The following is a 27,760-nucleotide window of genomic DNA, read 5'->3' as shown; positions in this document are numbered from 1 at the left end:
TTTTATTTCCAACTACAAAACCGTTCAAAAGTTAGAAGACTGCACTGACTTGATAAAAATACAGTAAAAACAATTTTTATTTTATTTTATTTTATTTTATTTTATTTATTTTATTTTATTTTATTTTATTTTATTTATTTTATTTGTCAGTTATTGAGTATTTTATTTCCAACTACACAACCATTTAAAGGTGGGGTCTGTAAGATAAGCAGGCTGCATTATTTTTATTTATTTATTTATTTTTTTATTTTATTTTATTTTATTTTTAAGTTAATGTGTATTTTTATTTCCAACTACACAACCATTTGCTCAGCAGGCTGCATTTATTTGATAAAACTACAGTAAAAACAATAATATTGTGAAATTTCAATTGAAAACAGTTTTCTATTGTACAATAATATAATATATAATATCATAGCATAATTTATTTAATATTCTTATGATGCTGCATAATTTTTGGGGGCAACCATGATACATTTTTTCTGAACCTTTGATGTATAGAAAGTGCAAAAGAGCAGTGTTTATTTTAAATAGAAATTTTTGTAATATTATGTTTTTTGTTGTTGTTGTTGTTGTTTTTTTTTACAAATTGAAATATTTATTTCTTTAAAAAAAATAACTTTGAACAGTAGTGTATCCCTTTTAATATGGATGGAAAATTGTAGGTTGGTGGACCCAAAGCGGCGTCTGTTGCGCGTCTGGGTGCCGTCTACAGCTTTATTGCATCAGAGGCGGTTTACAGCGTGAAATGAAGAGCAGCTGTAATTGCTGCAAGGCATTTATTCATCTCTCACAAGAGATTCACTCATAAAGAAACACACATCAGCCTCAGTCTCAATGAACACAGACAGATGCACTCACATACAGATGTTCCTCAAGGTTATGTGGGCGCCGTGTGCGTTTTCCACCCTTAATAGAACAATACAGAGCATCTCTTCCTATTGTCCAGGAAGCGTTATTTGTCTTTCTGGTTGATGAGGTGCTGGGATGACTCAAAGGGTGCTCATATTGATATCCAAGCTAACAATTCCCCCTCTTCGGTCTCCCCTCTCCATATTACCGCTATAAATCCTGCGCCGGCTGATTGTTATGGTCATTGTGTGTGTGGTGAGGAATGGTTATTATCCGCAGTTGCTGGTATTTTATGTGTCTCTTTTCTCCTCTTTCTCTCTCTCTCTTGCAGGGTCCTGATCACTGTGTTAAATGCCTTCACTTTAAAGACGGACCCAACTGTGTGGAGAAATGCCCTGATGGCCTACAGGGAGCAAACAGCTTCATCTTCAAATATGCTGAGGCCAACAATGAGTGTCACCCCTGCCATGTCAACTGTACCCAGGGGTATGAAAGTGTTTGTTAAATGTTTGCAATTTGTGAGTGTGTGGGAAATATATCTGCAGCGGTCCAACTACTTCCTGTGCTTGTTTGCCACGTCAGTCCTAGCCTCAGGAAGTTCGGCTAGCCTATTTGTCAGCGCACTGACCCTTTTTAGAGCACTTGTGTCCTCGGAGCTGGCTGTGCATAAAGCATCATTAATTTTAGAGGAAGGAGTTTGCCCTTGCTGCGTCTCTGCCATCCAACTTTAGTTTAAATGATAACCATCAAGCTCTCCGAATTTATCCGGCTGGGCACCTGCAACTTAACCTCATCCCCTTGGGGTTACATAAGAGACGGCTCAGATTTCCTGCAGGAAAACATTATCCGCTCGAGGAATCTTCACACTGACTCATGGATTCACTTTTCTTCCTCCTGTGTCACATGAAAGCCCTCGACTGCTGACTGTCGTATCTTGAATCTCTGTCAGCCTGGGACGATTAGTGACGTTGAGCCTTGAAACGCTAGCGGTGAGCTGACAAAGCTGCGAGCATCAGGATGGAAGGGCAGGCGCTCAGATGTCAAGGAAAAGACTGAAGAGACACTGTTATTAAAATAGGTCTAACACTGTTAGATTAGTGATGAATTGTGGCAATATAAAATTAAGGAGCACTGAAATGATTTTAATGTGCTTTTTATTTGATCGTTAAGTTGTCTAAAGATAGTCATTAGATTAGATTGACAATCTTTACTTGTCTTGCGAGTATGAGAGCATTTAGATGGAGGACTTTGATGTAAACAGCATCTTTGATTTAAACTTCAATAGCAAGAATGTTGCTGTATGATGTTCAAGAATATTTTTAAACTGTTTTTTTTTTCCTCAAATTGATTCTTAGCTTAAGACCCTGATACAGTGATTCATGTGTAAACATCAGAATTTTTTATTTTTTAAAATAATTAAGAAATGTTCATAAGTTCAGCACTTTTATTGCCATAAAGACCATAAATGTACAATATTATGTACAATATAAATAGTATAAATACTTATAATTTCTTATACATATATATTTATATCTATCTTTATGTGTGCCATCATTTCAGAAATGAGGGGGACAGAAATGTCAGATATAATATTACCTTTTTTATTATTCTAACTGACAGGTTTTATTTATTTATGTTTGTTTGTATGTATGTATTTATTTGTTTTTTTTGTTTTTTTTACAGTTTTTTTTAATCAAAAAAATTGGCAATTTTATTATTTCGTTATATACTACACTTTTTTTCCATTTTTATCACAGAATAAGGCAGGAAATATATTTTATAGTTTCTGTAGGCTACTGCTACACACATAAACCATACAGTATATTGTCGCAATCGTACATATTGTCTTCACATTTTTTATTCTACTTAGCTACAGCGTTAACTGGATGTCTTTGTCTATATTAGTTTTGTTTTTGTTTTTTTAATTATTAACAAAAACTAAATACATGTATATAACAGACATTATACATGATATAAACAATTTTAGACTAGAGGGGCTGTACGAATACAAGTACAAATTTATATAAAAAAATATTGAAGCATTTACACATTTTCACAGTTTTAATTGCTTTTTGTTTCATAGAAAATCGTATAGTATCAATATAATGCTCCATTTCCTTCCTAAAGGAGAAAAAACACAGGAGAACTTACATATTAGGGATTTCCTGGCACGTCATAAGTTATTAATTCTGTGAGTCCATTTTGGACTTCCTGCATGACAGCGCCCTCCGGCTTCGAGTATGAATGAAACATATGCTACATGAGAGTGTTTAACGCTCCATAATGGTCACATCGCTTCATTTTGCATATGAATAAAACACCAGGTCATGCATAGACTGTTTTCTCTATAAATTTAAATCTAGATTTATTCACACTGGCCCCTGAAAACCTCTACATTAACACACTTGCAACCAAAAAAAAAAAAAAAAAAGCGGGAGATTCTATGTTAATTTAACGAATTTATAGTTAATTTAAAGAATTTGTAACTAGCTTTGTATAAAGACAAAAGTAATTGGAATCACCGCATTTAGATTAAATGTGACCCTGAATCTGGAATCTGAGGGTGCAAAAAAATATATATATATATATTGAGAAAATTGCCTAAAAGTTGTCCAAATTAAGTTCTTAGCAATGCATATTCCTAATCAAAAAAAGTTTAGTTTTATATATTTATGGTAGAACATTTACAAAATATCATTATGGATCTTTACTTAATACTTTTATTGGCATAAAAGAAAAATTGATCATTTTGACCTATTAATGTGTTGTTGGCTATTGCTACAAATATACCCGTGCAACTTATGACAACTTATGGTTTTGTGGTCCATGGTCACAAATAATTGTGTGTGTGTGTACTGGTATTCACTATTTACTATCCAAAGTACAGTAATACCAGTAAATGTAACAGTCAAGTACATTTTTTAGGTCCCAATGAAAAAACAAGCTTATAAATCATAGAGAATGAAGTGTTTTGAAAATCTAAACATGCAGAAAGTTTTGTGGTTTAGAGGTAGGGTTAGGGTAAGGGGATAGAAAATACAGTTTATACAATATAACCATCATTATGCCTAATGTCCCCATAATGACACACACACACACACACACACTGGAATACCAATATATAATGTATAATATGTGTGTGTAGCTCTCTTTATGTTTACTTTGTTTTATGTTAATTCATATTCTTTATCGTTTCAGATGCACAGGACCTCGTCTGCAAGACTGCATTGGCATGATGGACAGGTACACACATTTTAATATATATTTGGGTGTTTTTCACCTTTAATGGACAGGACAATATAAGAACAGACAAGAAACAATGGAAGTGTAGAGAGCAGTGCAGGACCGGGAAAGGACCTTGAGTTTGGACTCAAACTAGGATCACCTGCGAATCCAACAACACACATTTTTAATATATCATTTTTATTGTACCTACTACAAGTCCAAACTCGAACAGCAAGATGTCCTGTAGCAGCACTGCTTTCACACACATACACACACACACACACACAGTGACTTCCACTGTCAGAAGGTTTGCAAGGTCAGAATTCTGGCACCAGTTTCTCTCTCATCTTTATTTTCTGTCTCGCTCGGCCTCCCTTAAGCCATCATTTATTCATGGCATCTATTTTGGTGTTCTGCCCAATGTCCAGCACTTGATTCTAGTCACACTGGCATCAATAGAAAATCACTGTGTCTGGAGATCCTTGACACCACACACTTCTACACACACACACACACACACACACTTTGAGTTATGTCATAGTGGTAATTCAGCTGCAAGACTACATTAAAAATCTCAGGGTTTTTTTTTTTTTTTAAGCTCTAAAGAAAAGCACTCATGTAGAAAGAATAATTTTAATATTTAATAGCTAATTTAATGTTTAGTTTTTTTATTTTAATTATTAGGTCACTCACTAAAAAAAAGCTAATTTGTGATTTTGATCAAGTTTTGATTCAGTTATAGTACAATATATTAATTCATTTATACAATATATGTTATTCTACAATTTAATTGAATTTAAAAACTCAGAAAATAGAGACATTTTCACTAGTTGTTTCCCATTGTACATTGAAATTCACTCTCCACTGCTTGCATACAGTACAAAGCTCTCGGTTTGTCAAACCCAGCTGCATCTGATTGGTTCATTCTTGTGCTGATGACATCATTAACACACACATGGCTCACTGTTTTAACGCCAGCTGCCTTTCAACATACAGCTCTGCTTTAACACAAGAACGTGAGATGGAGAAAAGGAAAGTTATATAATGACCAGGCCACAGTTCTGTGATTAATGTGCTGCTGAGAGGCCTGCGCGTGTGTGTGTGCATGCACATTTGCTTCATGGCATATTTGATAAATTGATATCACTTTCTTTTGCTCTCGTGGGAGAGCTGGAACAAAATACCATTAACTGCTCAGAGCAAATGCGTTTGCTGTTTCAGATCTGCCATTATGTTACACACAGTCCTGCCAGGGCAGGGAAGCCGAAGCTAGAATTCATTTGTCTCGGCCTTGGACGTCACAAACACAGGCAGTTCACGGGATCACTGGCTGCATATTGAAAACAACTAGGGCAAAAACTTCTCACAAGCTTCAGTCTGATTGTCTCTCTTTAGATGCTTGGAGACAGGGTGCACAGGTTGATGTCCACTTGTTTAAAGGTTCTTCATTAAGTGCTTCTAATGATGTTTTTTTGTGCCTAGAATGAGCTGTAATGTGAACTAGGCTTTATATCAAGACTGTGTGCTTTCTCTTTCACACACATACATAGTTCTGTCCTGCCCTAATAGTGTATTATAGAACAAGAGTGTGTGCTGGTTGTTTGGACAGACTATCAAAGTAAAGGCTACAGGGAGTAATCCTGATAAAACACATGCTATCCTTGGAGACCAAACAAGCTCAGGAGAGAATTGAACATCTCTAGTGTGGATGAGGTGAGAGGCCTCAACAGCCTGTAGATTCAGAAAAAGATGATGTTTTTACAAAAAAAAAGCATGAGTGACCATTTAATAATATTTGTATATACGCTGTGGTTCAAAAGTTTGGGATCAGTATGATTTTAAAGTTTTTAAATAAGCCTCTTATGCTCATCAAGGCTGCATTTACTTTATCAAAAATACAGAAAAAATATTTATTGTGAAAAATATTATTACAGTTTAACAGAATGTTTTTTTATTATTATTTTAATATATTTTAAAATATAATTTATTCCTGTGATGATCATTATTCCAGTCTTCGGTGTCACATGATCCTTCAGAAATCATTCTAATATCCTGATTTATTATTTTTATTATCAATGTTGGAAACAGTTGTGCTGCTTATTTTTTTTTCAGGATTCTTTGATAAATAAAAAGGTAAAAAGTATAACACTCATTCAAAATAAAAATCTTTTCTAGCAGTATAAGTCTTTGCTATCTCTTTTCGTCACATCCTTGGTGAATAAAAGTATTAATTTCTTTCAAAAAGAAAGAAAAAACATTTACTGACCACAAACTTTTAAATGATATTTTATATTGTTACAAAAGATTTCTATTTTAAATAAATGCTGTTCTGTTTAACTTTTTTTACATTTATTAAAGAAACATAATACAGGTTCCAACAAAATATTAAGCAGCACAATTGTTTTCAACATTGATAATAAATCAGAATATTAGAATGATTTCTATAGGATCATGTGACACTGAAGACTGGAGTAATGATGCTGAAAATTCAGCTTTGCACTACATGAATAAAATACATTTCAAAAGAAGACACATAGAAAATGGTTATTTTACATTGAAATAATATTTCACAATATTATAGATTTTTCTGGATTTTTGATCAAATAAATACAGCCTTGATGAACAAAACAAACAACAACTTCTACTTTTGAGAGGCAATGTACACTGTAAGTATATTTAACATTTTAAATGTATACATATTTCATATAAAACATTGAGTCATTAGGCTACATATACGGTCACAAAAAATAGTCATCATTCACTATCGTTCAAAGTTCTTATGTTGGCCAAGTCAACATTTTTTTTTATAAAAATACAGTAATATTGTGAAATAATATTGCAATTTCAAATAGATGTTTTATGTATTTTAAAATGTATTTTACTCCTGTGAAGGCAAAGCTGAATTTTCAGCAGTCATTACTCCAATCTTCAGTGTCACATTATCATTCAGAAATATTATTTAAATTTATTAAAAAGAAAAAAGAAAATTCCTCATTAACACCCCAGTTTTGAACAGTAGTGCATATATTATTTATATATTATATAATATTATTAAATTTAAATATTATGTTAGGTTGTTAAATTATGTATGTATTATTATTTTTCTTCTTGCTAATATAATACTATCACAAAAAGGTTTCCACATATATAATATGGGATGAGTGGGTTATGTCTTGTCTTGTCTGTGGCATTAGAATCACCACCAGACCTTCAAAAATCCCATCTTAAGCTCTCTGTAATGTGTATTCTAAGTGTTTCTCTCCAGACTCTCTCTTGCACATTTGGAAAAGACATGGCAGGTTACATAAAACAAGATGTCAGACATCCTGTCCTCCTTCCCCTGCAATATACGGCAGTGCCACGCTACGTGCTGACAGCAATGCAGCATCAACATAATTGCCTGCTCATTGTCAGTGCGAGAGAAGCTCCCTCACGCATGTGGGATCTATACACTCACACAGGCTTCGGAGGGTGATGGTATGCACTCGGCTGTGGTGTCCGTGGCTCATAAGCTTTGTATTGTGACTGCAGATCAATATCGAATTAACGGGAGAGATTCTCATCTCGCCCAGAGATAATCTAGCAGTCTTTCGCTCGTCATGCCTGGGCAATGCTTCACTGTCCTCGCCTTATTGGGTGGGATTTCATTTCCATTCCACAAACATACAGTTCCAAATTTACACAGGAAGAAAGACCAAACACAAAGGCACTAAACCCTTTCGTATAGAGCTATACACACAGATAGCATCTGGACAAGCACAACAGAATAGAGCAAAACACAAGCGTTTCAGGATGCATTTTAAGTCAAGGCTTGCTGCCAGCCTGCTGTAAATAAGATATTAAATGTGCTGTAAGTGATTTGTTTTATTGAATTAAAAAAAAAACAGTGAGATATCACTGAAATATGAGCCCTGAGAAATCATTACTCTGTAAACAGCAAAAAAAATGTCATGAGGCCAGTCTGCACTTTTTTAGCCAATCCTAAATATGCAATGCATGCAATAAAAAGTTATTTTGCGTTTTATATGCTATTTTAAACATGCAGTGCTGGATCTAGTTTTGAGATGCCAGAGATTTCCATCTGATGCATGTTTATAAAATGGCACATTCTTTGAGCATTTATTTATTTTCCCCTGATAAACTAAAAAAAGACCTTAATTTATTTGTCCTGCCTTTCTGATGGCAGCTCTACTTTTTATCCATGTGATGTTATCAATAAGGATGAAGAGGTGCAGAAACAATTAGATAGTAAGATTGGCAGTGCGAAGAGTTGGGTCTTAATGAAAGGCCTTTAATAGGACAGCGTAAGCTGTATATTGTATGCAGTCGGTGCTGATTTAGTGCTACTGTCTTCTGTGCTAACTGAATTAGGCCTTTCATTAATGCTAAGGGAACACTTTTAGATAGAGATTCAAACTGAAAGCTCAAAGTACAGCCCAGAGAAGGCTGATGCAAGATGACAGCAGTCGGAAAGGCTTTTTGCAGATACATCCAACCAAATATCTCCTTTCCGTCTGAGAGTAGGCTTTGTTCCGGTTCCTGCTCATTTATGGGATATTGGCAATTCTCAGCCCCCATCTCTGATGGCTTTCTCTACTGATCTGTTCTGCTCTTTTGTTCTGCTGTAGTATGTCAGTGTCTCTCAACTGTAAAGATACGCCTGCTGAGGTTTTCTGAAAGTGTTCAATTTAGTAAATGAATAAATAATTAAATATACAGCACAGGTCGTTATTTATTTAGAAATAAGTTTCTTATGCTCACCAAGGCTGTAATTATTTTGTTCTTTTAAATTGCAATAATATTTCACAGTATTACTGTTTTTACTAGATATTTTGCCTTGGTGAGCATAGCAGACAGTATTATGTATCCCATACTTTTGACTAATAGTGTAAATGATTAAATAAATAATTAGATGTTTTAATTTTTTTATGCCAACTTTTATTTTAAGAAAGTCTGATGTTCACATATCTTGGTCATGAAGCAGAACCAGTTAGGAAGCACTGGTTTGTGTGTTATGAGACCAATTACCTAGTACTTTATTGTTATTGCACATGGCTAATGTTTGTTTTCTCCCTTATGTTTCCCTCAGGACTCCCCTCATTGCGGCTGGGGTTATTGGGGGGTTGTTTGTGGTGATCATCGTCGGCCTGAGTGTTGCTATATCAGTGAGGAGGAAGAGCATCAAGAAGAAGAGAGCCTTGAGACGCTTCTTGGAGACTGAGGTTAGACACAGTCCATCTTCTTTTCCTGTTTTTTTTTTTTTCCTGTTTTTTTGTTGTTCAAGCTTGGATTCAGAAAACAGACAGAAAACATCCTAAAGACTATTCTCTCAGCCAATTCCATGGGGCCTGAAAACCCGAAGGAAAATGAGAGCAAATCAGAGACAGAACAAGAAACCAGAGAAGCGATGGTGACCCATGGCACTCTGTATGTCTCTTAAGATGGTTCCTTTGAGAGGAAGTACCCACCAGCAAGAGAAGATGAGTCAGGTCATTTCCTGATTAAATTTAGAGTTTCATAAGTTGAGAAAGCAATCTGTGCTGGGTTAGTCATTGTATTCTGTTTGTTTTACACAAGGCAGTTTATGAGCCTCCCTCCATGTTTGCAGTTCATAATCAGATTTTTTCGTTTTTTTTTTTTTTTTTGGTTAACACATGAAGTTATCCAAAAATAAATAAATAGAATAAAAAACATATTAAAGTAGGATTTAGTGTGTTATTATGCAGTTGGTTCCATGAATGTGGTAGACTTTGTTTTACGTTTTATGTACCCCTATTTTGCTAGGGTATTGTAGCTGCATGTGAATGCAAACAATCTGCAAAGTTGTAAAGCTGAAAGTGCACGATATTGTCTCCCAAAAGAAAGAATTGACTCTGAACAGCCTGAGTGAGCCATTAGTAATTTGAATCCCACTTCCGTTATGGCTACACGTTACGGCATAACACATTTGCATAATGCTCACCTGTGTTCTACATTGGTCGGGTGCGAACAATTTGACCTGCCCTCGAATACGTCATTTTGCTGACGTCTGCTTCTCGAATCTTAGCGAGTTCAAAGCAGGATTCACGAGGCGCTTGCTCTTGAAAGATGGCTCAGTACCCAGTTTATTGGACCAGCTGGCTCCACTGAATCATAACCTGTAAATATGATAAATAATAGATGCTTATATTTGTAATCAAGAGTTCAAAATATGAAATTATGACAACGTGCGCATCTTTTCTGACATGCACTGTACGTAGTAGAATGATCACAACAAGACTGGGCCATCTTACCAGTCAGGGCAGAGTAGGCTCACAGAAAGGAGGGGTTTAGAGAGACTGAATCTTTGAACTGCTTCGAACGATTCGTTTGAGAATCACTGGAAAATGAGGTGATATTATGCATATTTTGAGAAAACAAAAGCATTGTTTGACTTTTTATGCATGTGAATTTGTAGAATATTCCCAAAACAATATTATGAACCTTAAAATTTTTGAAGCTTTTAAAGCATTTTAAAGCTTTAGAGGTACCCCATGTTTTTGTTCAAAGACCTGTTAATTGATATTGTTATTTGTATGCAATTATCAAAAGCTTAATATTTATTTTAAAATATTTTTTATATCATTTTAAATGACAAAATAGCAAAATTCACAAATTAAGGTATTAAACTATATTTTAATGTTCCAAATTTTGACAGCAAATTTGCAAAAATTGCAAACCTCGTAGAAAATAAAATAGAAACTAGTTCATGTAATATTCAGTTTGACCTCCTGAGCTTGTTCATCATCATTTTATGAAGGTTAACTACTTCCTTCCACCAACATTTAGTTAAAAGAAATTCTCTTTCAAGCCATCTTTTGTAACCTATTTATGGAAAATGGCAATTAACTATGATTTCAATAACTGAACAACAAGTTCTTTGGACAATTAAAACCTCATTCAAGCTGCTTTTGATTACTACATGAACCTATGAACATTTTATTCCAGTGCCGAGGATAATAGCCTTTACTTGGACCTTTTCTAAAGTGATTGTATGTGTTAATTAAATAAACATTAATGAAAAATCTTGTCTTAGCTAGTGTGCTGATGGCCTCACTTATGGCTTATTTTTTCCTTTTAATGCTTACTGTCTTTCCTTCTCATTTGCCTTTTTCTGTCTGTCCATCCTTAATATCATTTTTTTTTTCATATCAGGATAATTACATCTCTTTGGAGCGTTTTTAGATTGATTTTATATGTTAAACATTAATGAAAAATCATGTCCTTGTTAGTGTGATAATGGCCTCTCTCATGGCTTGTTTTTTCCCCCTTCTTAATGCATACTGTCTTCCCTTTTCACATATTCATTCCCGTTCTATCCATCCTTCTAATATCATGGTTTATTTTTCATATCACAGTGTGGGTGGAGGGTTCATAAGAGTGCAGGTTGCGCAAGGATCCCGCGTTCCTGTGCCCGAAGGTTCTGACCCCTCCTCTTCATGCATGCATATATCCGTATGGCCTCAGGCTTTGAATGGAGAGTATAACACTCTCCTCAGACACTCCACAAAGTGATCTGGAGCAAGCCCACGCATGCCACATAAGAAAGCACATGTGTGTGAAAATGGACATCATTATATATGCCAATACCACATGAACATTCCCATATCTCCATTTTCACCAGAATGGGGTGCTCCCATCACTATAAATTCATATTGCTTTGGAGCACTACAGTGCCGCCAAGGTTTCAGCACCACGGACAGCTCCTGGTCTGTGTTTCAGCACCGCCTGCAGCGGACAGCTCCCCGGATCACAGCTCGTCCCTCCCCTAGCTCTCCTCCGCCTTCTGTGTCCAGGCTCCTGATTTACAATTCCATTTAAATGAAGAAGCGCTATTGTTTTTTAATCAGGCGGATGTGATGAGCCGAGGGACGCCACAAAGGGTCGATAGAACGGCTGATTTACGCTCTCACTCGATCTCTCATTCTCTCTTACGCTTCCCAATCTCTCTCCTACACACTCTCTCCGTTCATATTTTTATCAGGTTAACCTTCTCTCTTTCTGTCTTTCTTTCCTGTATCTTCTCTCGTTGCTTTTCCCTCTTATCTCTGTCCCCCTCTCTCTCGTCGCATTTCAATAGTTCTCTTATCACCAGGGGTTTTTATGCATTGATTGAACTACCAAACTCTGATATGCGCCACATAATGGCACAGAAAGACAATAAATTACAGGGAAATCATACACTATGGTCTATGCTCTTCAATTTATTTGAGTTAAGGCCGAACGTTCATTGATTGTCCAGATTGATTGTAGCATCTCTGACGGCGTCTCCCTTGCTTTGTGTGTCTCAGTTGGTGGAGCCTCTGACGCCCAGCGGTGCGGCCCCGAACCAAGCACAGCTGCGCATTCTGAAAGAGACCGAGTTGAAACGGGTGAAGATCCTGGGAGCCGGGGCCTTTGGTACAGTTTACAAGGTAATGACATCAGAGAGGAAGGGAACTTAAATACATAGTTCACTCAAAAATGGCAATTCTGTCGTTAATTACTCACCCTGTTGTCGTTCCAAACCCGTAAGACCTTTGTTCATCTTTGGTACACAAATTAAGATATTTTTGTTGAAATCCGAGAGCTTTCTGACCCTGCAGTCACTGACATGTTCAGTAATATTTCACAATATTAGTGTATCTATCAAATTAAAGCAGGTGTTAGTGAGTTTTTTTTTATTAGTATTTGAATCCGTTTTTATTTTTATATTTTTAGTTAAAATTGTAGGAGTTTTGTTGTCTGTTTTTGTTATTTATTGTGTAGTTTTTTGTTCTATTTATTTATTTTCAGTTTTAGTAATTTTTTTATGTAATAATATTTCACATTATTGGTGTATCTATCAAATAAAAGCCAGTGTTAGTGAGTTTTGTTTATTAAAATTTTAATCCATTTTTATTTGTATATTTTTCTTTTTAATTTTATTTTTAGTTAAAATTGTAGTAGTTTTGTTGTCTGTTTTTGTTATTTATTGTGTAGTTTTTTGTTTTATTTTATTTATTTATTTATTCATTTATTTTCAGTTTTAGTAAATTTTTTGTGTAATACTATTTCACATTATTAGTGCATCTATCAAATAAAAGCCAGTGTTAATGAGGGTTTTTTTAAATTAATATTTTAATCAGTTTTTATTTTTATATTTTATATATTTTAATTTTAGTTTTTTTTTTTTTTTTAATTGTAGTTTTGTTGTCTGTTTTTATTTATTGTGTAGTTTTTTGTTTTATTTATTTATTTATTTATTTATTTTCAGTTTTAGGTCATTTCTATGTAATAATATTTCACAATATTAATGTATCTATCAAATAAAAGCCAGTGTTAGTGAGGTTTTTTTTTTTTTGTTATTAATATTTAAATCCGTTTTTATTTGCATATTTTTCTTTTTAATTTTATTTTTGGTTAAAATTGTAGTAGTTTTGTTGTCTGTTTTTGTTATTTGTTGTGTAGTTTTTAGTTTATTTATTTAGTTATTTTCAGTTTTAGTTATTTTAGTACATAAAACGAAATTAGAATGAGTGATGGTGCCTTGGCACATAGCTCAAATTTATTTATTTATTTGTGTTAACTTTTGTGTTACTTTTTCCCCAAGTAACAAAAATGTCTTTTAATGGTTTTAGTAGTAATTCAGTTTTAGTAAACCTGAAAAAATAATAACCCTGAGAAATTCAGCCTTGGTGAGAGACTTTTTTCAAAAAACATTAAAAAATTGACCAACACAAAACTTTTGATCTGCAGCATAGTTCAAATCAAAAACGTGAAAATATCCAACAGACTCACTTTGAAGGAGATATTTGAAGGTAGGCTTTTTTAGTCCACCTTGCAACCAGCTGAAATTACCTAAAAACCACCAAAAACACCTTAGCAATGTGGTAAGAACATGGCAGAAAACCATAACAACAACCTAGTGAGTTTTGCATTAGTTAGTTTTGTGTGAATTTTGCATGAACATTCACATTTTCTTCAAAAATAACAAGATGCATTTCTACCCGGTTCGCACTAAGAAATATCTTTTTGTAATTCCAGGGCATCTGGGTACCTGAGGGCGAGACTGTGAAGATTCCCGTTGCCATAAAGATCTTGAACGAGGCAACGGGCCCCAAAGCTAATGTAGAGTTCATGGATGTAAGTGTCACCCAGTTGCAAGGCTTGCAGCTGTAGTTTGTGTAATTCCACTAAGCGAATATTCAGCTCTTTGCTAGTTCAAAAGGAAAAATGCATGTAAACCTCAAATTGGCCTATCCACTTAGATGATGCAAGGACTATGAAACACTTACCAAAGGCCTTTCGCACCCATGATGAGTGCAATCTAAAACAGGTTACTTTTGCCTACATGTTCACGTTTGCTCACTTACATGTAGATGCGGCTCCGTTTCGACGGCATGTGTTTGTCTTGAGTGAGATATCTGTGCATATGTACATGTATTGAGAGTGCTCTCTCCATGACTCCCCCATGTAAGGTATTTCCCACAATTCATCAATGTTAATGGGCAGAATATTCTTAGGGGTTTGCAGATGAACAGATCCACTCATACTGCGCGCAAACCGCACAAGCATGTGAAAGCAGATCAGACATGTAGACGCTGACCCCCGCTGTTGATTGGGCGAGCAACGTGCGCGTACGCAATCATCTCAGCAGCTGGAGAATAGCAGGAGCATGAATGCTCATTATATAACTGTCAAGTGTGTAATTTTATGTAGTGCTCAGATAATGGGTTTGTGTGTGTGTTTGTGGATGTAGGATGTGTGTTACATACTGTTTTAGTTTTTTAAATGTTCAAACAAACGTAAGAGGATCCCTCCAAGGCCTGAAATCATATTAATGGCAGAGGCATCTTTTATTGCAGTAATATAACCTTATGGCCTGAGGTTTGGATATTATTTCTGAATTATCCCCTTAGCTGTTTGTGGAAATTATATGTATTTTTTACGTTCTGTGTTTTCTTAGTCCCTGATACTTTTATGCCCTGTGCCATCTATTGTTTGGACCACAGGTTAAATATGTTGGATATAAACTGGAATTAGCATCGTAAATGTGCTCTCGTTTAGTGCGATGCTGCACACACATTTCTAATTTCTGTGCTGAAAGTAACTGAAATAGGCTTAGGACTCTTTCAGAATATCATAGACGATCATTGTACGTATGCATTGTTAGTGATTTATGGGTAGTAAGGCTACGTTGTAGATTCTCCAGCTTATGCAAGTGTCGTTAAACAAAGCGAATAAATTCTACACTCATTTTGCAGACTATAACTATGGGGCTGTTTCACAGATGAATCTCAGTGGGACGTCATGGGTGTGTGTGTGTGTGTTTCTACATGCATGAAGTGTTTCAGAACCAATCTGTGATAAATTGTCTGTACTGAATCTGTTTGTAAATGTAAGACGTGTGCACTTTTGAAAATTGAAATTGAAGCATCCTGTCATTTGGTAAATATAAGACACTTTTATTCAGCAACAATGCATAAACCCTTTAACTGTCACCATCCCGTTGGAAAGGTCAAAGACTCCTTCATAGATATTTTACCGTATTTTAGTGTTACAAATTATGTAGGAAAATTAATAGATTAATATATGTCAAGAGTTCAACTTAAAAATATCTACATCATAACATGAGTTCTGACCTTTGTCAGAAAAGACTTTCTTTGTTGCCTTTTTCCCTATCACATTTTAGAAATCCTAAGCAATTATATATCAGTTCAAAACTTAAAATCTCAAAGTTCATCCTTTGAAAGGCATTTTAAAATCAGACATTGCATTACCATGGAAAATGTACATCAAAATCATATTACAAAATGTTTTTATTCATGAATTATAAAAATGTAAGTCTAAAAAGTGCATTTTTAAGTCTGTGTTTCAAAAATGGGAGTGACAGTTAAAGGGCTAAATTGACCAAAAGTGACAGGAAAGACAAAAAATTACTTTTTGAAATAAATGCTTTTCTTTCATTTTATTTATCAAATAATGGGGAAAAATGCATCAAGGTTTTACCACAAAAATGTTAAAGGAGAACTCCACTTCCAGAACAACAATTTACAAATAATTTACTCACCCCCTTGTCATCCAAGATGTTCATGTCTTTCTGTCTTAATTCGTGAAGAAATTATGGTTTTTGAGGAAAACATTTCAAGATTTTTCTCCATTTAATGGAGTTTATTGGTGCCCCAATTTTGAACTTCCAAAATGTAGTTTAAATGCGGCTTCAAAGGGCTCTAAATGATCCGAGGAAGAAGGGTCTTATCTAGCGAAACGATCTGTCATTTTTTTTTGGAAAATAAAAATTTGTATACTTTTTTAGCACAAAAGCTGGTGTAGCACAGGCTCTGGGATGCGCGTCCACAACACTACGAACTATTAAATCATCGTTGAAAGGTCACGCGGAACTACAGACCCAGTGTTTACAAAGCGAACACGCAAAAACTAAGGAAGTGCAAGTAAGTGTGCTACACGAGTCTTTGTGCTTAAAAAGTAAACAAATTTTTAAGCACAAAAGCTTGTGTAGCACAGGCTCTGGGATGTGCGTCCACAACACTACGAATCACATCTAAGTTCATCGTCTGTGTACTCCGGCTCAAAAAGTTAGAGTATGGTGAAAAACTGACATCTGACATCGTTGTACCTTTTTGTTTGTAAACAGCATTTGACTTATTTGCACTTTGTTAGTCTTTGCAGGTTTGCTTTGTAAACACTGGGTTTGTAGTTCCACCTACGTTCCACGTGACTTTTTGACGTGATTCAATAGTATGTAGTGTCGTGAACGCGTATCCTGGAGCCTGTGCTACACGAGATTTTGTGCTTAAAAAGTAAACAAATTTTTATTTTCCAAGAAAAATGGCAGATCGTTTCGCTAGATCAGACCCTTCTTCCTCGGCTGGGTTTAGAGCCCTTTGAAGCTGCATTTAAACTACATTTTGGAAGTTCAAAATCGGGGCACCAATGAAGTCCATTATATGGAGAAAAATCCTGAAATGCTTTCCTCAAAAACCATAATTTTTCCACGACTGAAGACAGAAAGACATGAACATTTTGGATGATAAGGGGGTGAGTACATTTTTTGTAAATTGTTGTTCTGAAAGTGGAGTTCTAAGCAGCACAACTGTATTCAACGCAGGTAATATTAAAGGGATAGTTCACGCAAAAATGAAAATTCTGTCATTAATTACTTACCCTCATGTTGTTACAAACCCGTAATTCATCTTCGAGAAACAAATTAAGATATTTTTAATGAAATCTTTCTGACCCTGCATTGACAGCAATGCAACTGATACGTTTAAGGCCCAAAAAGGTAATAAGGACATCATTAAAATAGTCCATGTGACATCAGTGGTTCAACCATAATTTTATGAAGAATAATTTTTTGTGTGCAACAATTTCTTCTCTTCCAAGGTTCAGAAAGTACCTTGATGCAAAGTATTCTCGTAGTTTTATAAAATTATGGTTGAACCACTGATGTCACATGGACTGTTTTATCGATGTCCTTACTATCTTTTTGGGCATTGAACGTGTTAGTTTCATTGCTGTCTATGCAGGGTCAGAAAGCTCTCGAATTTCATCAAAAATATCTTTATTTGTGTTCCAAAGATGGGTTTGGAACGAAATGAGGGTGAGTAACTAATGACAGAATTTTTATTTTTGGGTGAACTAATGCTATAACTAATGTTTCTTAAGCACCAAATCAGCATATTAGAATCATTTCTGAAGAATCATCTAGCACTAATGACTACAGTAACGGCAGCTGCACATTGAGCTGTTCCATCGCAGGAATAAATTACAGTTTAAAATATATTATATATATAGACTTTCAAAAGTATATAGGGTACAATGGTGCTAAAGGCACACCCTAAGATGTGCTTTTCACTGCGCCCAAAGTGGATGATTGCAGAAAAATATATACATTTGTATTGAACATTTATGGAGCAACAGATTTTGTGTGAAAATAAATCATACAAGTCATTTATTTTGTTTAAAAATCTTATAAATGTATGAGGTGGCAAGGGGGGCCTTTTTACCTCATACACAGGGTAAAGGGCTCACCAGCGTAGGGTAAAAAGCATGCAGTATTGATACAAATACTTTAGCTAAAATAATGTTGTTTTTTTTTTAAATAATGTCTAAGTTTAGCACTTTAGCGATTTTTCTACTTTTTCTGCTTATTTTGATCAATAAAATATTAGTTTTTGTTCAAAAAATACACTGTCATTAAAATATGTTAATATAAAACATATTTTAAATTACACAAAGTCATTTTAAAATGTAAAGATTCTGAAAGCACTGAATGAGATCCCATAGTAATTAAATATAGATTTACAGTAGTAACAACAAAAGATATTTTATTATATGATATGATTATTTCATGTTTTTAAATATGATGGTTTTATTCTAAACATGGTGATTATCTCTAAGATGAACACCCAACATAATATATGATGTTTACCATCTGAATCTGACAATGTCATGTCAACAAATGGAAAAAAGTCAGACATCTGTTAATTATCATGTTAATTATTGTGCCTTTTAGCCCCAACAGCAGGGGCGCCTTTTACCCCAAATACCATACTTTTACATGTTCTTTCGTTATTTAAAAACTGCTGCTTTAATTATCTTAATTATCGATTCTCATTTGCTAATTAAATCTGCAAAATTTCAAAAACACCAAATTTTAGATCAAGCAAGCACAGAATTGACTTTGATCTGCTGCCTGCAGTCGCGTCAGAGATCAGGCAAATTTGCATGTGTCTCTTGAAAAGCAGATGTTTTTGAAAATGGTACGCCACATTTTTCTGCCATCTAGTGGGTTAGAGGAAAATAATATCAAAGGTGCCTTTTACCCCGGGGCGCCTTTAGCCCTGGTCTACCCTGTATTTTTTTGAACGTTTTCTGTACTTACCAAGCTTCAGGTGTTTTATTTACGTTCTGTAAAATCGGTTATAGTTTCTTGTGCTCTGAGCTCATTTTTTGTTCCCTCCAGGAGGCTCTGATCATGGCCAGCATGGAACATCCTCACTTGGTGAGGTTATTGGGTGTGTGTCTAAGCCCTACCATTCAGCTGGTCACTCAGCTCATGCCCCACGGCTGTCTGCTGGACTACGTGCACGAGCACAAAGATAACATCGGCTCCCAATTACTGCTCAACTGGTGTGTTCAGATCGCCAAGGTAAGACTTAAAGACCATGAAGACCACTCTTACAGTATGTATCTAATCTTTTTGCCTTTGATATGGCTCGTGTTTTATTAAAAGGACTACTAATTTCATTAGATGTGAAAAGAAATTAGAAAGAAATGACTTGCTGCATGTTTAAAGTAAAAGTGTTAAGATGTGTTTGTTTGTCTGCTGTTTGAACTTGCATTAAAAAACTGTTCAGATGTTCACTCAATCCTCCCAGTCATGCAGCGAGCATCGTTTTGCCATATTTCTTTGATTTTGGACCCCCACCCCGTCTGCTGTCTGTACCGCTCTGTTTATCTTCCTCCCACACCAACGGTGGTCATATTTCCTCCTCTCTGTTTTTCCCAGACTAGGAGTGCATGTGAATGATCTCAGAGCAGCAGCACCTCAAAGGCTGCTGGGATAGATAAGCCGCGCACACGCACGCTCTGTCTGATCTGAGCTCCACGTTGTAACTGTGAGCTTTGCTTTGTGTCACTCGAGAGGAAAACTTCTGACACCTTTGAGATGCAGAACTGTACAGTATATCAGCTCTGTGTGGGGGGTTTGAAAAACAATGATTTAACAGAACAGTAACAAAGCAGCTATTTCAGGAGTGATTGTTTACAAAACATTCTTAAAAGGGAAGAAAAAACGGCTCTTGAATGCAGTTATACAGGAGTTGCATCACAGCAGGTGGTAGCTGACATGACAGTTAATGCAATGACTGCAGTATGAACTGATGTACTTTAAAACTTTAAAAGTATTCACAGTCTGAATTGTATTTGATGATTTTACAAAGACAGTGATAAAAGGAAGTATACATGCACTATATTTTAAAAGTTTGGGCTCTGTAAGATGTTTTTTTTTATATTTTAGAAACAAGTCTCTTATGGTGACCAAGACTTGTTGTAGAAACTATAATAAATGAATAGAAGACAGTACTGTGTACTGTCACTTTTGATCAATTTAAAATGTCCTTGCTCAATGAAAGTGTTAAAGTTCTTAAAAAAAAACTGCCCCCTAAATTTTGAACAATAGTCTGAAAACTGATTTGACTTTTTATTTAATTTTCATTTCATTGAATCATTTAATTTTTACTTTGTATATAGTATATACAGGCTGTAGGTGAGCATACCCATACATTTCAGCACAATTGCAAGTGTAATATTGCATTAAGAAGTTATAACTTAGTATTGCCAGTTACCTTGTCTATTTTTGCTCTGCCAACAGAAATAATTCAGAATGAAAAAGCCAAGGCACAAATAAATCAAGTGTTTCTAAATGAAACACTTGAATGAATGATTCAGTGACTCACTCAAAAACTTGTGTGGCTCCCGAATGAATCAGTATTTTTGAACAAGTCGGTTGAATGAGTGATTCAGTGACTCACTCAAAAACGTGTGTAGCGTCTGAATGAATCAGTGTTTTGGAAAAATCGGTTGAATTAATTATTCAGTGACTTAGTCTTAACTTGTGCAGCTCCTGAATAAATCAGTGTTTTTGAACAAATTGGTTGAATTAGTGATTCAGTGACTCACTCAAAAACTTGTGTGGCTCCTGAATGAATCAGTGTTTTTGAACAAATCGGACTCACTCATAAACTTGTGTGGCTCCTAAATGAATCAGTGTTTGTGAACAAATTGGCTGAATGAATGATTCATTGACTCACCAATAAACGTGTGTAGCTTCTGAATGAATCAGTGTTTTGGAAAAATCAGTTGAGTGAATTATTCAGTGACTTACTCTAAACTTGTGCAGCTCCTGAATAAATCAGTGTTTTTGAACAAATCGGTTGAATGAGTGATTCAGTGACTCACTCAAAAACTTGTATGGCTCCTGAATGAATCAGTGTTTTTGAACAAATCGGACTCATTCATAAACTTGTGTGGCTCCTGAATGAATCAGTGTTTGTGAACAAATGAACTGAATGAATGATTCAGTTACTCACTCATGAACTTGGGTGGCTGTTGAATGAATCATTGTTTTTGAACAAATCGGTTTAAATGATCCAGTGACTCAAAATGAATGAATCAATGTTTTTGAACAAATCGGTTGAAGGAGTGATTCAGTGACTCACTCATCAACTTGTGTGGCTTCTGAATGAATCAGTGTTTTTAAACAAATCGTTTAAATGAATGATTCAGTGACTCACTCATAAACTTGTGTGGCTTCTGAATGAATCAGTGTTTTTTTTTAACAAATCGTTCGAATGAATGATTCAGTGACTCACTCATAAACTTGGGTGGGTTCTGAATGAATCAGTGTTTTTGAACAAATAAGTTGAATGAATGATTTAGTGACTCACTCAAAAACTTGGGTGGCTCAGAATGAATCAGTGTTTTTGAACAAATCGGTTGAATGAATGGTTCAGTTACTCACTCATAAACTTGGGTGGCTTCTGAATGAATCAGTGTTTTGGAAAAATCGGTTGAGTGAATTATTCAGTGACTTACTCTAAACTTGTGCAGCTCCTGAATAAATCAGTGTTTTTGAACAAATCGGTTGAATGAGTGATTCTGTGACTCACTCAAAAACTTGTATGGCTCCTGAATGAATCAGTGTTTTTGAACAAATCGGACTCATTCATAAACTTGTGTGGCTCCTGAATGAATCAGTGTTTGTGAACAAATGAACTGAATGAATGATTCAGTTACTCACTCATGAACTTGGGTGGCTGTTGAATGAATCATTGTTTTTGAACAAATCGGTTTAAATGATCCAGTGACTCAAAATGAATGAATCAATGTTTTTGAACAAATCGGTTGAAGGAGTGATTCAGTGACTCACTCATCAACTTGTGTGGCTTCTGAATGAATCAGTGTTTTTAAACAAATCGTTTAAATGAATGATTCAGTGACTCACTCATAAACTTGTGTGGCTTCTGAATGAATCAGTGTTTTTTTTTAACAAATCGTTCGAATGAATGATTCAGTGACTCACTCATAAACTTGGGTGGGTTCTGAATGAATCAGTGTTTTTGAACAAATAAGTTGAATGAATGATTTAGTGACTCACTCAAAAACTTGGGTGGCTCAGAATGAATCAGTGTTTTTGAACAAATCGGTTGAATGAATGGTTCAGTTACTCACTCATAAACTTGGGTGGCTGCTGAATGAATCATTGTTTTTGAACGAATCGGTTTAAATGATTCAGTGACTCACTGATAAACTTGGGTGGCTGCTGAATGAATCGTTGTTTTAAAATGAATCAGTTGAATGAATAACTCAGTGACTCATAAAATTGTGTGGCTCATGAATGAATCAGTGTTTTTGAACAAATCAGTTGAATGAATGATTCAGTGACTCACTCAAACTTGTGTGGCTCCTGAATGAATCAGTGTTTTTGAACAAATCTATTATGAATGATTCACTCATTCAAACAGACTCACTCCACCTACTAGCATAGTGATGTAGCATGCAAAAAGAGTACTTTGAAATATTTTCACTTAATCATTTTAACTAAAAGAAGTTCATGTCAGTCACTAATGATGTAAGTGTAGCTTTGTATTGTACAGATGAATAGAGAAAAAGCAGTGCTGCATACATTTAAATGTTCGATTCAGTTTAGATGAATCTCATGCATTTAAATCGTAGCTTTAGAAGGCTAGTTGGTATTCAGGCATTTTGTTGCTGTACTCACATGACCACTTCACAGGCTTTCCAAATCAGCCTTACAGAATAAAAATTTTAGGCGCAATACTTTTGAGAAATGTTAACCTGAAGTGATACAATTGGAGGTTATTATTTATGTATTAGACTCACCTCATAAGAGGCCTTTCTAAGAGCGGGCTGCGATGTGGGAGTAAAATCAGACTGTGTCTGCCCTGTTCTTTTCAAGATAATGGGTAAAACGAGCCAAGGCTTTAGAAATGTCACCTCATATACTCATAGTGTTAAATTGCTGGCTTCAGAATAATACCTTAAATCGACCTTTCACTGGTGCATTATACAAAAATATAGAGGGATATTTTAGTGAGCCAATTTTTTGGACATATTCAGTATATTAAGCCTCATTGCAAACAGTTGCTGTGATTGTTGATGCCGTTAATCTTTATCAGTAAAATAGGGCTTTAGTATCTCTAAAACTGTTCATACTTTTTATTTTAATCCACTGCACAAAGTTGGCCAGTTACTGTGCACACTATACACAACTCATTTTGAAAAGAAAAAATATTTTTTTTATGTTTTGTTTTGGTCCATACATTATTGATGAAGCAAAACCGTGGTATATACATTATTTACAAGTACCTTATTACAGACATAGAACATGTTGTTTTTGCAATGCCCTCTTCATGCAGCTCCTCTGACATATAAACCCATACTCAAGCACAGTGTTTGTGAGTGTGTGCCTGCTTGTGTGTGTCTTAGGCCACCTGGCTGTGAGGGGCTTCATCTAATGAGGCCAGAGGAAAAGAAAAACCGTCAAATAAACAAAGAAAAGAGACAGTGAAAATGCTGTCTTTCACCAGGAGAGTTTTGAGCACTAGACTTGAGAGATTCTGTGTTTTATAACAGGAATAGACACAGTTGTTGGAGACAATGGTGAACTGTCCATTGTCCAAGTACAATTGTACTTGGACATATTTTAACATGTGTGTCCTTCTTCTTGCAGTGTACAAAACAGTCTTCTTAATACTTACAATGCAAGCCTCTAAAAGTGCTTACAAACTTAAGGGCTTGGTTTTTTTTTTCAATGTCCATTCTGGTCAGTACTTTACATTTTTACTTGCCCTGCAAACTTTTTCTCTGGACCCACCACAAAAGAATAGCATTACCTATTTTCATTCATTCAAGAAACTTTCTATTTTCCTTAAATGTTTAGTTTTCTTTACACCACTTATTGTGCATTTATTTATTTATTGCAAACACAACTGTAATGTTGGCTATAATAATGATGGACAAAAATCATTTGTAGTTTTCAACACAGTGTTATTGATACTTTAAGTCTGTTTTTGCACATTTGACAAAACCTCAACAGTGTTAGCCAGATGGATATCATTATTCTGGTGTCAAATCAGACAAATTTGCCACAAAATAGTTTAAAATACATCACAGAAACCTAAACGTTACAGTTGCAATTTGTGATTTTCTGTGAGAACATAGCACTGACCCAAAGGCTGGCCTGAAACTCTCTTACACTGACCCTGGGTCAGCAGGCCAAGTTTATTGTTGAGCCCTGCAAAGTATTGTCTACTGGAACCTGACAGAGTGATTGTTCTTCTGGAAAGGGTAATGTAAAGTAGCACAAAAAAGAGAGAAGAGAAAGAGATCAAATAAAGTGCAAGAGTAGGATCTGAAGAAACATTAAACAAAAGTGGTTTTAAGAAGTGTCCTTGTAGAAGACTACAAGCCTATTTTACATGGTTTGTCTAACTGTGCCCAACATGTTAATGGCAGAATGAGAGTCAGTGGACTCTTTATGCAATTGATTATTGATGAAATCAGGCATGAACATAATTTTGATGAGTTGATTATTATGAGATGAGATTGGCTGGAGGTGCACTAAATCAGCATTTGCACTTTTTAATTTCTTCCACACGTGCTCTGTTAATGAATTGCACATAGATGTCTGAAATAGAATCTGTGTGATCAGAATCTGTGAGAGACGGCTACAATTTATTATCAAATATCTTTTAAAAACCTGGGCCAAGTTTAAACCAGTAACCAGGCATCACAGCTGGCAAAAGGGGCATGTCTGACTTTGACATGTATATATTGCCAATATTATATAATCAAAATGAAAATTACAATTGCTGATCCTCAATGATAATGTCAAGTTACTTTAATGTATTTGCACCAAAAAATGATAAGGATTTATGCTGATATCATCCAAAACCACACTTTGCCAGGGGTGGTTCCAAACTTTTGGAGGGCAGTGTACTTTCAAAGTACTAAAATATACCTTTAAGGTACTAATATGTACTGTTTAGGGGTAGGTAAGGTACCAAAATGTACCGCCCCAGCGACAGAACTGTGCCGTTTTTTCTGAGAGTGTATGCTGAATTATCAACTAAGATGTTAATTTTGTTATGTTAGTTTTTGGTTTAATTTATATTCAAACTAATGAATCCTTAACTTTGAAATCAGTATGATCAACTTTTTGCCTTTTACAAAGTAAAATTGGATTAAAAATACAACAAATCTCATAAATTACACGTGAAATATTGTTAAACATTTATTTGCTATGTATTTACCTCTAAAAAAAATTAAATAAAATAACAAAAAAAACATCTATATTTACGATTTAGATGTAAGTAAAATCTTAATAGGTCAATATAACCCTTCTAATTAAATTATTATTACTGTGTTTCGGTAGTGACAAATTTGGAGAGAGGACAAACTTTCTGAAAATACAATGTGAGAAATAACTGTACAGTTACTAAAATTGTGTACCTTGGATGTTATATAATTTGCATACATACACATTTTTTTTTCCAAGATGTTTCCATCTCTGACCTTTGACCAATTCTGCTGAATGGCCCATATCAGAATGGCTTAGTAATTATTAGTGAGCAGGTGACATCTTCAAGTAAAGATCTTGTCGAGTGGTACAAAGCAGCACCATCTTTCAAATTAACATTGTGGAGCTGACAACCATCTGCAGCCATGCAAGACTGAAGTTCCCCTCAAAATACTAATTGTGAGGCACTGTACCATAACATTCATGCAGTAATTACACATTTGGTTGTTGTGTTTTGAATGTTTACCACTAGAGTCTGTATTTTCTAAGTGGCATTCAGGAAAGCAGCTTAGAGGTGTAATTGTTAAGGAAACAGACTGTGACACACGACAAGCGACAGCACAGGCAAACAACAGACACACAGCATGAAACAGCAAAATGTTCACACATGCCTGCACACTCATTAAGCCTGCATCCCATGAACTGATTTTTCAGATGTAAAGCTTCATCTGCATAGTCGTTCGAGAATCAGAGAGAGCCGGTTTGTGTGTCTGTGGCTTTCAGGGAGTACTGAGTTAATGGCCCTGCCGACTGTCCGTCAGTTTTCAGCAAAGCGTATTTCCTACAGCAAGCCCCAAAGGGACAAACACACATTACAGTAGTTTCAAGTAATTAGAAGTTAAAATTTTGGTAACTGAAAGTGATGTCTGATTTGTTTACTTTATAAGTAGTCTTTCCATATCTACAAGTTTGACTCACTTTGGCTGATATATATACAGTTTACATACACCTTGCAGAATCTACAAAATTTTCATTATTTTACCAAAATGGCAAGGGTGAAACAAAATGCATGTTTTTTTTATTATTATTTTGTATTGACCTGAATAAGATATTTCACATAAAAGACGTTACCACAGAGAGAGAATAACAGAAAATAATAGTTGAATTTATAAAAATGACGAAGTTCAAAAGTTTACATACGTTTGATTCTTAATACTGTGTTGTTACCTGAATGATCCACAGCTGTGTGTTTTTTTGTTTGTTTGTTTGTTTGTTTGTTTAGTGATAGTTATTCATATTCATGTTTGTCCTGAACAGTTAAATTGCCTGCTGTTCTTCAGGAAAATCCTTCAGGTCCCAGAAATTCTTTGGTTTTTCAGCATTTTTGTGTATTTGAACCCTTTCCAACAATGACTGTATGATTTTGAGATCCATCTTTTTACACTGACGACAACTGAGGGACTCATATGCAACTATTACAGGAGGTTCAAATGCTCACTGATGCTCCAGAAGGAAAAACGATGCATTAAGAGCCGGGGGTGAAAACTTTTGAACACAATGAAGATGTGTACGTTTGAATATCATATTTTTTCAATTAGTACTGCCCTTCAGAATCTCCAGAAGATACTTGTTCCCCAGTAGACAAAATAAGTTAAATTTACCCTGATCTTCAAATTTAAAAAGTTTTCACCCCCCGTATGATCTTTCTTATTTTGGTAAATTAACATTTTGCAGCTTTTTTGTTTTTTTACTGTGTCGTTACCTGAATGATCCACGGCTGTGTTTTTTTGTTTAGTAATAGTTGTTCATGAGTCCCTTGTTTGTTCTGAACAGTTAAGCTGCCCGCTGTTCTTCAGAAAAATCCTTCAGATCCCAGAAATTCTTTGTTTTTGGGGGTTTTTTGTGTATTTGAACCCTTTCCAACAATGACTGTATGATTTTGAGATCCATCTCTTCACACTAAGGACAACTCTTATGCAACTTTACAGAAGCTTCAAATGCTCACTGATGCTCCAGAAGGAAACACAATGCATTAAGAACAGGGGTGAAAATTTTTGAATTTGAAGATCAGAGTAATTTTAACTTATTTCGTCTTCTCAGAAACATGCAAGTATATTCTGTAGCTTCTGAAGGGCAGTACTAAATAAAAAAAAAAAAAAAAAAAAAAAAAAAAGATATTTATGCAAAATAAGAAAAATGTCTTAATCTTCATTCTGTTCAAAAGTTTACACCCCTGGCTCTATATATACAGATATTTAAAGTCAGATATTTTGCATCCAGTCCCTTGCCTCCTCTGTGAAACAGACTTGACATAGTTCTGCCGTCAGGAAGAGAAAATTTCATTGCAGGTTACAGGGT

General features: G+C 35.1%; 1 protein-coding gene across 3 annotated transcripts in view; it reads left to right on the top strand.

The window, feature by feature from the left end:
* Window positions 1-27,760, top strand: part of LOC127170958 (receptor tyrosine-protein kinase erbB-4) — a 391,542-nt gene that overhangs the window by 317,847 nt on the left and 45,935 nt on the right. For 2 of the 3 annotated variants that reach the window (XM_051119332.1, XM_051119330.1), the window contains 6 exons: window positions 1,184-1,338; window positions 4,051-4,095; window positions 9,167-9,299; window positions 12,387-12,509; window positions 14,101-14,199; window positions 19,043-19,228. In XM_051119332.1, coding sequence (XP_050975289.1) covers window positions 1,184-1,338; window positions 4,051-4,095; window positions 9,167-9,299; window positions 12,387-12,509; window positions 14,101-14,199; window positions 19,043-19,228 — 741 coding nt within the window. The remainder of the gene's footprint in view (window positions 1-1,183; window positions 1,339-4,050; window positions 4,096-9,166; window positions 9,300-12,386; window positions 12,510-14,100; window positions 14,200-19,042; window positions 19,229-27,760) is intronic. The other variant, XM_051119331.1, reaches the window with a different exon arrangement.

This window comes from Labeo rohita, chromosome 9 (genome assembly GCF_022985175.1).
Source record: "Labeo rohita strain BAU-BD-2019 chromosome 9, IGBB_LRoh.1.0, whole genome shotgun sequence".
NCBI classification, from domain to species: Eukaryota; Metazoa; Chordata; class Actinopteri; order Cypriniformes; family Cyprinidae; genus Labeo; species Labeo rohita.
The sequence above is the reverse complement of the archived record's forward strand: the minus strand, read 5'-3'. Positions and strand labels throughout refer to the sequence as shown.